Source organism: Lithobates pipiens, unplaced genomic scaffold (assembly GCF_037356315.1).
Source record: "Lithobates pipiens isolate NorthernLeopardFrog02 unplaced genomic scaffold, aLitPip1_a1.2 Scaffold_16, whole genome shotgun sequence".
In the NCBI taxonomy this organism is placed as follows: domain Eukaryota; kingdom Metazoa; phylum Chordata; class Amphibia; order Anura; family Ranidae; genus Lithobates; species Lithobates pipiens.
This window is the reverse complement of record NW_027507748.1, coordinates 541,563,916-541,576,860: the sequence shown is the minus strand read 5'-3', so window position 1 is coordinate 541,576,860 and position 12,945 is coordinate 541,563,916. Positions and strand designations below refer to the sequence as shown.

Below are 12,945 nucleotides of genomic sequence, written 5' to 3'. Positions count from 1 at the left end.
GCACCCTGGGTTCCAGTTCACAACATGCGAGAGACGGTCACTTACCTAGAGTAGCATTACTTTGGCTCTACAGAATCAATTAATACAATTAAGTCAGCAGAGTAAATAAGAAAGACTAAAACTCAGAAAATACATACTCTCTTTGTTTTTTAATTTCTGTCTTCTTCCGTGGGAAAGCTGACACATTTTGAAGTCGCTGACAAGTAAGGATCCAATTATATTTGTGTCGTTGTCCTGTATGTTAGGCTGCAGAAAATCACAGGAACCTATAAAATCCAACTTTAATGTGCAGTCTGGGTTACAAAATAACGCATGTTTATTTGACTAGTATTCCAAATCATTGGCCTCATAGAACATAGGAAATGTGTAATACCTCAAATTACTTCAACTGTTGCATTCTTTAATATGCCATATTTAATTGTCTAGTCCAGGAGCACACAAAAAAAGGCACAATAAAAAAATGTGCATTACAAAAAACCTTTCCTGAAAAAGACACGTAGGCTGCCATTGCTAACTTCGTATTTTGAAAATACTAGCCATCTGGATTTAATGCTGACCCTCGGACTTCAGTACTTTAGTCATTGATCAGGTACAATTATACAGATAAGAACTTGCATGCCATTTTACCTGATAAGTCAGTGCTTTTCATCTTTTTTTCAATGCTGTTAGAAACACCAGACCTAACTCTAGAGACTGTTATTTGACCTGGAATTTTCAGATCGTCTCACAAAACATCATGAAGGAACCATCCAAATAATTCGTTTTTTGTATCTTCAGACGAAAGAGTAAGAGAGCTCCAAGCGTTATCCAACACAAGGTTATCCACGGATTCCTTTCTCAATACCTTTTATGCCGCGTACACACGATCATTTTTTCCGTCAGAATAAACTCTGACGGAGTTACGATGGAGTTCTGCTGAAACAGACTTGCTGCACACGATCACACCAAAGTCCATTCGCTTAGAATGTGATGACGTACAACGGAACTAGAAAAAGGAAGTTCAATAGGCAGTAGCCAATAGCTGCCCTTGCATTGTTTTTGGTCCATCGGAATAGCATCCAGATGAACGGTTTTCCTGATAGGAATTGATTCCGTCTGAAAGATTTAAAACATGTTCTATTTCGAAATATCCGATGAAATGATTCCGTCTGACTTTTTCTGCCGGAAAGTCTGACCGTGTGTACACAGCATTATTCAGGCGAAACTAGCCCTTTCCATCTGAAGAAATATGAAATTTCCAACAAGTGTGAATACTTATGTTGGTAATAATTTTTTCAAATCCATTAAAGTGTATCTAAACCCAAAACCAAAAATGTAAAATATTGCAGTTTACTAGTCCTTGGTGTGGTGGCTACGTTTGTTTCATTTTTCATGATTCCTTGCTTTAGTTTAAGCTAATAGTACTGCAAATAGCACACTTATTGTCCCTTTGTGGCTATGTCACTCCTTTACTGTACTTCACTGTTCGCTATGGATGGAGACGTGGTTGTCTCCCGATATGGATTACAAACATATCTGCATCTCTTTTTACATGGAGGATAGGGCAATTGGTAGTTTTTAGAAGATAGCTTGGAAGGAAGACATTCTTTGCTGTAGGTCACAGGAAGTGACAAGGACATGACATACCTGGCAAGATCAACAGGTACTCTTGTACTTACTGAAAGGGTTCTTAGCTTCATAGAATAAAAAAGAACTAGTGCAGCTACCACACAGAAGTGCTGTAAGCAGGGGCTGAAGTGGTTAATGTTGGCTTTGTTTCCTGAAACCTCAATACACTTATGTTGTTATGTACTGATAAATATGCTTGTTTAAACATTAAGAAAACAACTGAAACAGAAAAGTTCTGCATGCGGTGTGTGAACCCCCAGATTCTTCCCCCCTGGAGAGCCCAAGAAACAGAGAGAGCTGAGACCAGGGTCTTCAAGGAAGAGAAACAGAGAATGATACCCACAAGGAGCAGAAGAATGTTGCCTATCACCATCAGGAACCTGGGATTTACCTCCAAGACACCAGCACTGAAGAATGCCTCTGAAGGACTTACATCTGCATGAAAATGCCTCTAAAGGACTCTAATGGCTTGTATTTCACCTTTGCAGGTATGCCGTGGCAGCACAAGCCTGTAGTTAGGAAAGACCCTGTACTTGTATGGTGGAAATGTTAATTTTACACTTTCTGAAGTAAGGTATTCCCTGCCTGGTCTGAAGTTACTGAAAGGGGTGTATTGCAACTGGCACACAAATAGTTCACAGAGTGGGTCTTAACACACTGGGGTATGAAGACATTGGTGTGTAGTAAAGTAGTGTAAAGACATAAGTGGTTACCTGGGGTAACAGAAGATTAACAAGCAGCTTGTCAGTATCATGTACCTATTATAGGTGGAACGGCCTCTAGCAGCTATCGGCACTCCTTCCGTCAGCAGTCTGTCTCCCAGAGAAATGGGAGTGGGTTTTTGCCACAGAGGTTCCCATCCTGTATAGAGCTATGGAAGCTCAAGAGTTAGGTGCACATGTGGAGCCCGTGTAAAGTGCATGGTGGGACTCACTCCGTTTCTGGGGAGTAGTAGTGGAAAACACTGGACAGGTGGATGTGGACAGAGCTCAGCATGTTGCTCCTAAATTCAGAATACAGAGAAGGTCTGCATTGTTACGGGGACCCCAGACTTAACTGGAGAAAAGTTGCGGTGCAAGTGTACATAGTGTATGTTCATCCTTAAGAGCAGAGGCCCGCCTTCCCCCACGGCAGCTTCAGCCTTTTTCAGAGCATTGATGAAGACAGCACAAAGTAAAGGAACCCCATGTGTAGCAAAGTGACCCTGTATAACAATTAGCGGACCTTCAGCTGTTTCAAAACTACAAGTCCCATTATGCCTCTGCCTCTGGGTGTCACGCTTGTGGCTGTCAGTCTTGCTATGCATAATGGGACTTGTAGTTCTGCAACAGCTGGAGGTCTGCTAAATGCATATCCCTGCGGTATAAGGTGCCTAGCATAGCCCAGAAGAAACCACCCTGGGGTAGGAGAATGTGATGACCACCCAATCACCCTGTCCCACATACTTCTATATACATTGAAGCACCAGTTTTTTCAGTGGCTGCAACAGAGTCTCTTTAATCTGTGCCCAAAAATTTCAGACACCTTGTTTATTTGCTGATCTAGTTCTTGAAAACTGGGGTTAACAATAATATCATTAATCTGATAGTCCTAGCTGCTAGTTTTTTTTTTTTTATAGCTGTTATCTAGGGTCGATCACCTATTCCCCTTCCTCTTAGATTTTTTACATATGTACTGTCAAGGCTGAAACAGGAGGAGGGAATTTACTTACGTTAATTTCTTTTACTTTGTCCAAAAGAACCCACCTTCCTGCTTAATAAATGTGATTTAAACATGACAGTCTTGTTTTATGACACATATATCTTCTTGATGTACTATTTGCTTGATCAGCTCATGCTAGGATGTCATGCTAGGCTTTTTCCCTTAAATGGGGTCAAGCCAAGAAAGCATAGCCTGTACCCTGCCCTGGATTCAAAGAATACAACCCTTTGATGATTAAAATAAAAAGACAGTCTGGACAGAAATATTAAAGCTAACGTTGCTGACTTGATTGGGTTGAAGGGTTGCCACTGTTATATTTCCAGATCAGAGAATCACCAAGGAATGTGCATAGGTATCTTAAGTGGCCCAACACTTCGCTGACTGCATGCTTGTTTCAATGAATACCACCATTTGATGGCTAAAAGAAACTAGTCTGGACAGAAATATTGGAGCTAATGTTGACTTGATTGGGTTTAAAGGTTGCCGCTATTATATCTCCAGATCAGAAAATCACAAAGAAACACACATGAGTATCTTAAGTGTCTCAACACTTCACTGACTGCATGCTTGTTTAAGTTAACTGACCCATGCTTAGTAATTAGTAAAGCAAGGATAAATAAGTTGTCTTGGAGCATGCATGTAACAGTGCAATCTCCCAGAGATTTTCTGTATATATCTTTCCATTTTTTTCATTACCTGAAATGCAGTGCATACAGAATTTTGAAGATAAAAGACACTAGATGGCGGCAGCAGGAACATAAATAACCTCTTGCTACAGGCTATTCAAGTACAGAAGGGTTTAAACTGTAAACATAGAATTTCATTTGCAATAAATCATTTCTTTTTCTACTTCATAAAAAACACATTTATGTCAACATAATTCTTTGTTTCATTCATTTTTAGAAAACCCATAAACATCTTACAATGAATTGTAGAAAAACTGGTTTCCAAAAAGTGAAGAGTAGAGAGATTCACTATTTACAGCTAGAACACCAGAGATAACCAAAGGAGCGTTCTCTAAAGCAGATACTTGCTTTTTCTTACGTGCAGGCTCTGGTACATAAGTGCAACATTTATTTCTATCTTGTTATGTGCAAACTGATTAAAACATTCAAACATGCCATACAAAGGGTAGCATTCTATAATGGTTAAAGGGATGACTGAAAAGCCTATGGCAGACAGGTAGACTATCGAATTAAATGAGGACCCATCACTTACATCCTGTGGATTCATCCCTTTCTTGCCATTTAACCTCATTAGGAGCCATTGACAACAACCTAGAGCATTTAGAACTGATTCTGTTTGGGTATGGTGTTAATAGAATTTTCAAAGTCCTTTATAGCTTCTTAAAGGTAAAATCCAAACAAATATCAGTTTTACCAGGAATGTGATACGTTTGTCAGATTCTTATATCGGAGTTTGGTTGCTAGGTCACTGAACTGGGGTTCCCAGCTATACATATGCTTGATGTGTCATTCCTGTCTGCTGGTTTTAGTATAGGGCAAGTAACAGCCTTAATGGCCTAAAAGTGAAAACAGCCACCATGAGGGGCCAAAGGTGGAAGTTCTAGGAGATGGACACCCATGGGGATTTAAGTAGCCAGCAGAAGTTAATTTTTGTAAACACCCAAAACTGACATTTTGTGGAAATGTCCTTTAAATGAGAGTAGCACATCCTAATAAGGCTTCATTTTGTTATGATAATAATTTAAATCCACAAAATGGGAAGTGAGCGGTCCTTTTATATTAGATCAGCTATTAATCTTTGATGCTTTTTTTAAAAAAGAAATTTTTTTGTTCTATGCTACTGTGTGCTATATTCTGCCAATGGCACATGTACAGGAATAAAAACATTATTGTACAAATTAAACATGCTTTTGACAATTTAAAAAACATAAAATTTTTGCACAATCCCTGCACTTTGCTAGCACTCCTGATTGATCCAGCATGGCGAGCAACTGCTCTAATAACTGATATGTTGTATAGCATAGTCTGTATAGTCAGAAGCAATACACTGATTATCTTTCCCACTTTGTTCTGTGATGTGCTGTGTAGTTTGATGTGATACAAGTCATGAAGGGCTGTTCATAGTCATAGCACAAACATTCACTGAGCCATAATGTAATCAGGAGCTGCCAAGGAGATGGAAGGAAGAGAATGACAAAGGTGAGCTGAACCATCTGCTTGACGTCAGCCAATTGTTACATGGAGGCAAAGCTGTACATAGGCTGAAATACCCTAAGGCTACAGGAGTTCCTACAGAATATTAAGCTACTGCATGAAAGGACATTGGAAATTATCAGTACTACATGGACCACAAATAAATTGTACCAGTTAAACATTTTATCTCACTGCAAAGTTTCCTATTCTCCTATCTCTAGATTGTGACAGGATCAGGAAGACTATCTTTTCTTTTTTTTTTTTTCCCTTACTGTTACTTGCTTGGCTTTACAATAATGACATCATAGTTGCACGCTACTCCTATCTATGCAGTAAACTGTTAAAGGGCAAGCTCTGCTCTTCAGTGTTTCTGTAAAGCATGGAAGCAAAATATAAGTGGATTACTGATATACTTGTACCCCTACAAAGCTTGCCAACTGCTGATAGATGGTGGTCAGTGAGCAGACTGAGATCAAAGCAACTAATTCCACTAGCCCTAGATTTGTTGGAAAGAGGAGTTGTTACATCCCCTCTTGCCTTACCTGTGCAAAGGTGCTAATTAAAGCTCATTTTGTCTTGTAAACCTATGGCTAAAATAGCTTGTATACAATTTATAATATATATATATATATATATATATATATATATGTGTATATATATTTTTTTCACCTTTCAAAATTAATTTTTGGTCCAGTGGGGGGTAGTGATTAATATGTACAGTATTTGTCCTTTTTCTCTATATATAGATTTAAATGACCTGAAAACCAACAAGACAATTCTTTTCAGATATAATTCCATAAAAATACATTTTGGCTGGACTGCCTCTCAATTCTCTGTGATCTTCACTAATAAAACTTGATGATATTGTAGATAAATTCTTTGAATGCTGAATCGAATGCAATGGTCTCGCTATCCAAGGTGCTGGTCCATAATCTGTGCATAAAATGGACTAGTAAGGCTTTATGTTAGAACATAATTATTGAAACCTGCATGCCACAAGGGAGCATTTAATGCTAACATTTGGAGGCAAATGGTTTTGCTTTGCAAAAGACTCCAGATTGTATCAGTTTACTTCTATGGTCCATTGAACAGCTCCTCTGCTTAGGAGAGGATCAACATGAGGTACAGTTTTTGTTTTACATTATGGAGCTAGGTGGTGTTTCTACATTCAAAACCTGTATTTTGGAATGCCAAAAAAGGGAATGTATATTTCATAAGGGAGTAGAGCAAATCATCCATCATGACCCTTTCCATAAGGTACATAATACTCTGCTGAACTTACATCTAACTTTCTGATTTGTATCAGCTAGGCTTAGTTAAGGGTTTGCTTTAATACCTTTTTACTTTCATAATAATTTCTATACAGTGCCCTAAGGGGTGACCACCTGGAAACCAAACTACTTATTTAGTGTGTTATGCCACACAAAAAAAAAAGATTGATATCCACTGTCCACAGAAAAAAAAAATGCAAGTGGCTTTTTATGGGTGTATATTAGAAGGTTCTTGAAAGCTTTCTACATCAATTCAGAAAATATATGCTTATACTTTTTAAGAACACTTGTGGGTTACAAAAAAAATGGCCTTACCCCAGCTTTTCCCATATACCGAGACCAAAAGACAACCTAGCAGCTTGTCATTATTGACATGCCAAATTAAAGCCCAATGTGTGCAAATCAAGACAGCCTGGGCCAGTCCAAATCTTGACATAAATCTCTCTGGTATTTGGGACAGGAATGTTGGGAGATGTGGCATTAAAATATAGAGTGGTATAGATAATAAAGGTACTTAGTCATATATAGTTAATGTCTTGCTTTCATTTGTGACTTCTAATGATCATATAATATACACTACTGTAAGATTGCATTGTTTCATTATATTATATTTATATATTCTTTATATCTTTTTAGATAATGGTAGCAAAAAACAAGGTCTATTAAATCTCTATCCAACTGTATTTATTAAGGGTTATAGTTTCCTATAATGACATAAGATATTGTTATCTGTGATCCAGTCTTTAGAATGAAACAATGCACTGTAGTGTGGCGTATGGATTTACTGAGCTGAATATGCCTTCTGGGGAAAAAACATATCTGAGCTCTAAAGATGATTCCGGTTAAATTTTTGGAGCTCTCTACATTATACCTACCAAAAGTAATATGAACTGTATGTAATCGTTGTGGAATTTTACAATAAAATATATATGTTCTGTTCACACTTTAGAAGCAGTGACCAAATGTCTGATTGTCTGTTGGCTTTATGTAAGGTATTTGTGTATCTTCTCCCATTATCCTGAAATCACTCCCCACACACATTATCTGTCAGATACCTGCATATTCAAAGTATTTGACAGATATCTGGAAAGGGTGTAAAGTAAAAATGACCAAATACTTGGAGAGCCATTTTCAATTGGCTGCGTTAGAATTTGCCATTTAATGCTGCCCATCCCTGCCATTCCATATCACATACAAGCTTGCGTGCTTACTTGGGTGCTATTTTGTGGATAGATTTTTTCCAAATGACCTCTGTCCAAATCTTACAGAGATCTTAAGATTTTGCTATGACAGTATCATTGGTAAATTGGGAGTCAATAAAAACAATACGATCTGTATAACAGAGCTGAACACATAATACTCAAGTCCTCCGACTACAAAATGTATCAGCTTACTTATAGAGGAGGGTAACAGTATGTACCACACATTACTATTTATGTGGCATATACTGCCCTATTTTGATGGGGTTCTTTGGCTCTTCCTAAAGTGGAGCTCCATCCAAAAGGGAAGCTCTGCTTGTTCACACCCTCCTACCTGGTTTTGACATATACCCGCTCCCACTTTCGGGTAAGATCACGGAGGTGAACTTTTCGGATTTCTGGCCCTTCCATCTTCCCTCCACTGGTCCCTGAAGTTGGTGGAACCATTCAGAAAGTGCAGCTGAAGGCTTCACTCCTGGTTTCCCTTACTTACAATGCAGGCGCCTGAACCCAAAGCTGATTGATGAATTGGCTCAGGGTACCGACATTGCGCCCTGAACAAGCAAGTGTTCTTATATTAAAAGTCAGCAGCTGCAGTGTTTTTTTTTCCAGACTGGAGCTCTGCTTTAAGATACAGAATTTAACTTTGCAATATTCAGACTTTGTTTAGCTCATACACAGTAAGCATTCGAATGAAAATAGAGGTATTTTGGATGAGCAAAGGCTTCTGGCTCAGGTCACATGGTGAAGTGGACATCTGGCTCATTTTCAGTGTCTAGTACCCAGCAATCACCAGGAAAGACACAGAAATGTGTGTTGGCCATTATGTACCACCAACACTTGAATGACTGAACGAAGGCTAAAACAACACAGCACTAAAAGCTCTTTTGCGTCCACCACTATTGCAAATTTAGCCTTAAAAAACAAAAATGTAACATTGTGCCTGAAAAAATCCTTAGGAGTGGTGGTTGCATATTTTTTTATACTCAGGCTTTTTTTCCCTTTATTTTCATCTGGTGGTCTAAATTAACCTGTCCATGGATGGACTATAAACATTTATCTTCACTACATGTGGGATGGGTAGGGTAGTAGTTTACATAAATACAATAACATTTTTTGATGCCCCCAGGTTAGCTCACGGGGAGAAACAAGGACACTGCCTTTCTAGGAAGATCAACAGGGATCCTCTGTATGTGGTGAAAATTTTCTTAACCTTAAAAAAGAAAATGAATGCAACTGACAAATATAAACACTAGTAAGCTGAAAATTATACAATTTTTGTTCTTGGGTTTAATTATCATTGTGGGGTAGCTGTGAATCAGGCAGTATAGGGGAATAAATAATGGCCATCAGGTTGCTTTGGCGTTATATATGGCAGCCCCAGTGTAATTTCCTTGGTTTTACACTTTAAAAAGGTGTCCTAATACACTGTTGGTAAATTCCATTTTCTGAGTTTCTCCCCTTGATGCTGAGACAGACCCAGCTTCATCTGCTATGTGTTGTTTAATGTCACAGAATGGGTCACTTGTCATTTATGTCAAGTCTGCCTGAAGCTATGTGTTTTAACATGCAAACACTATATATTTTTTTTTTAAGTTTTACACAACATGCTGCAATAAAATGAACAAAGGGTTGTTGCTGCATTTAAAGTGCAATAGGCTTTACATAAGAACCATACTAGCGCAAAGCTCCATACTTATGGTGAAATGCTTCATTAGCTTTCTTAAAAGTTATAATTAGGACTCCAGAATCAAAACAGTAGGTTGTGTGTACAAAAGCTGCTTGGGAAAATGACTGTTCTGCATGTGAAATATGTGCTAGCAGAAAATTGATTGAATCAATGAATTCATGTTGGGATACTAATAAAAATATTAATGGAAATGTGTTCAAGCCAGCAGCTGGTAAGAAGTATATCTGCTGCTGTAAAGAAGACCTCCAGGTTAGCTATAAATATAAATGATGGGTGGTGAGTAGATCATCAAAATAGCACTCACCTGTATGGCTCCTAATCCATTGGCTGTAATCTACTTCCAGGATCTGTGACCAACTTCACTTTGTCCTCCCACAGACTAAAATGAAGATCACACTTCTTGTAGACATGATGAAATTGTCCCCAGGTCCCAAAAGTGAATCACGGCAAGACTTTTGGCCAGATATTAGGGTATTTGCAATTATCGTAGCAGTACATTTTTTTTTCTAAGGTCTCTGTATTTTCTGCATTAAATGGTGACTGAATTGGAAAGATCAACTTTCCAATTTATTATTCTGACTTCCCAGACTTGTCAAGGCATTCACAAACATGGGACCCAAAAGGATAGAACTATATAGAAATTGATGTGGTGGAATGGATTTAGATGGGGTTTGGTCATATTGCAGCAGTTTAACATGTCCTGCTTTCCTATTTACAGATATTGGGAGGTGGAAGGTACGTGTAGAGTTGTACATCATTTATGTGAGGTTGCCACAGTAATCCACAAATCGTTAAGGCTAGGCAGCCATAGTGCTTGAACACCTAACCTATACAGCATGCAAATATTCACAACTTTGACAATGTTTTCAACACAGTTGTGGACTATGTAAGAACATTTATAGAAACATTGCTGTTTGGCAGTCCTACTACTGAGTCCCCCAGAAGGCAATAGCTTTTTGAACACATACTTCTTACCATGCTTGTGTCTTTGACCTTGTACACACAGGCTTCAGTTTACATAAGAGACGTGTTTTGAGGAATCAGTTACAAGGCAAATGCAAGGCTTTCATCATGCTTCAAGTTGTGTTCTCAAAGCCGTGAAAGCACCCATTATCTGCACTTTTAGGATGTTGAATACAATTCATAATGGAGGTGTTGATTGTCACTGTAAACAAGCAGCTAGCAAGCATTCAGGAAACTGCAGCAATGTTTGAAACTTGTCCACAGCCTGCTGAAGCCTGCTAGCAGTAGCCAAAACAAACATTCTGATCCATATTATTGTCTCCAAATGATAGGTGAAGGGTTCCTTAAAAACTTCAGGAAACTACTTTAAAGATTACTGGCAGATTTATAAAGCGTGACATGTGCTCTTATACAAGCTGATGCCTATGCATACAAAGCCTTTGTATCTGATGTCCATTCCCTACACCAGTATGTCCTGAGAGCACAGGATTCAATCCTGTTCATGTAATGTCATCTTAACTCAGTCAGTATGGCCAGATTGTGTTTTAGGATTCCTGCAAATAAGATGGTTTCATTGAACACTCCTCAAATGTGCCACCTTGGACTGCCCCCAATGTCCCGAGCAGGTGCGAAACTGACAATGTCACTTTAAATGTCTATGCTGAATCATGCTTTTACTTCCCTGTTTCACACAAAGTGTATATGCTATAATTTGTGTCATTACAATACAAGATGGAGAGTTGTAACCCTATCCTGGGGGGAATCACACTGCCAGCTCATATCAGCTGTATAGAGACAAGGCAGATAATGAAACCCCAGTCTTTGTAACTTGGCAGTCAGAGCTGGATTCCCAGCACTATTGCATGGAAAGTCTTGGAAAAAAAATCTCAGTATCTGTAGTGTAATTGTCATCATAACACCATAAGATCTGAAGGGTTTGACAGTGATAGTGATTTTTAAGGATTGTTACCTTTTTTTAGTAATACACTGCCTTTACCTGTAAACCACAAGACCATGTGTTGTATCTTGGCTCTGCTTTCTGACTCAGCTACCCATAAACAGCCCTTCTGCCTTTAGTATTTTTTGAAGGCCGGTCAGGATAAGGCTGCTTTTCTCCCACATTGCATTCTTGTCTCTTGGTGCTACCCGGAAATTTACACTTGGTGGCTGTGCCTCATGGCATGCACTGCCATGCAGGAGGAGTGTGTGTATGTGTGTTGGATGGGTGTGTGGAGAGGGATTCCTCTCAATAGCTGTCCTTGGGCCAGGGGCGGTTGCGTTGCCAGTTCCTGTCATTGTGGTTCTGCTCAGAGTCACGTTCCAGAAGGCGATCCTGAGAGTCATGGCCATTAGTATTGTGCAGTCCACTGTTGTGGTGCCGGTGAGGCTGGTACAGGTCCTGGTAGGCATCAGAGTATTCCTCCTCCATGTGGCGGGAGCTCCTCTGGGAAGAGGCCGTCCAGGTTTTACGAGAGGTTTCGCTAGCCTCATCTGACTGCATTAGGCTGTCACGTTCTAGAGGGGAGTGCTCACTGGCTCTATCCGAAAGAACTTGCTGGTTCTAGAAACAGAAAGAGAGAGAGTGTCTATATACATACATTTACACACATAAAAGCCTTACAACTGTTGCAGTGCACACATCCTACTCAGAGAGATAGTCATTTTGTGTCTTTTTTTGGCCAGTTCTATATTTAGACATTATGTTGCCTTGAACGATAATACCCTTGTGTTCAAGCTCTGTTCCTTGTGTTATGTGAGTATTTTAGTAAAAAAGTAATGATAGATTGCACTATTGTGGGTAGCATGTGGTCTGCTGTGTATGCAGAGCTACTATTCAGTTTAGCCGACCATCAGAAAAGAGAAAGAAGAGATGGTTTTGTGTTCCCTCAACTATAGAAAGAGTCTTGTGACTCCTCTTAACTTTCCCTGCACTCCCACTTAAAGCGGAGGTCCACCCTAAAATGGACCTCCGCTCATCGGAATCCCCCCCCCCCTCCGGTGCCACAATCGGCACCTTTCAGGGGGGAGGGGGGTGCAGTTACCTGGATAATCCAGGTAACTGCACCCACTTCCGGGCTAGCTCTCTGCGGAAAGGGGCGTACGTTACGCCCCTTTCCGCAAGCGCCCGCCCCCTTCAGCAAGTGCCCCGCTGCCTGCTGGGAAACACACAGCTCCCAGAGGCAGCGGGGACCGTCCGGATTGCGCCGCGCGGCTCGCGCATGCGCAGTAGGGAACCGGGAAATGAAGCCGAAAGGCTCCATTTCCTGATTCCCATACCCAAGATGGCGGCGGCACGAGCGAGCGATCGGCTTCGGGTGCCGACATCGCGGGCGCGCTGGACAGGTAAGTGTCAC

General features: G+C 39.9%; 1 protein-coding gene across 4 annotated transcripts in view; it reads right to left on the bottom strand.

Moving 5' to 3' along the window:
* Positions 1–265: 265 nt before the first annotated feature.
* Positions 266–12,945, bottom strand: part of CACNB3 (calcium voltage-gated channel auxiliary subunit beta 3) — a 345,917-nt gene continuing 333,237 nt past the window's right edge. For all 4 annotated transcript variants that reach the window (XM_077483317.1, XM_077483318.1, XM_077483316.1 and 1 more), the window contains one exon: positions 266–12,152. In XM_077483317.1, the coding sequence (XP_077339443.1) occupies positions 11,838–12,152 (315 nt within the window). In that variant the 3' untranslated portion in view covers positions 266–11,837. The remainder of the gene's footprint in view (positions 12,153–12,945) is intronic.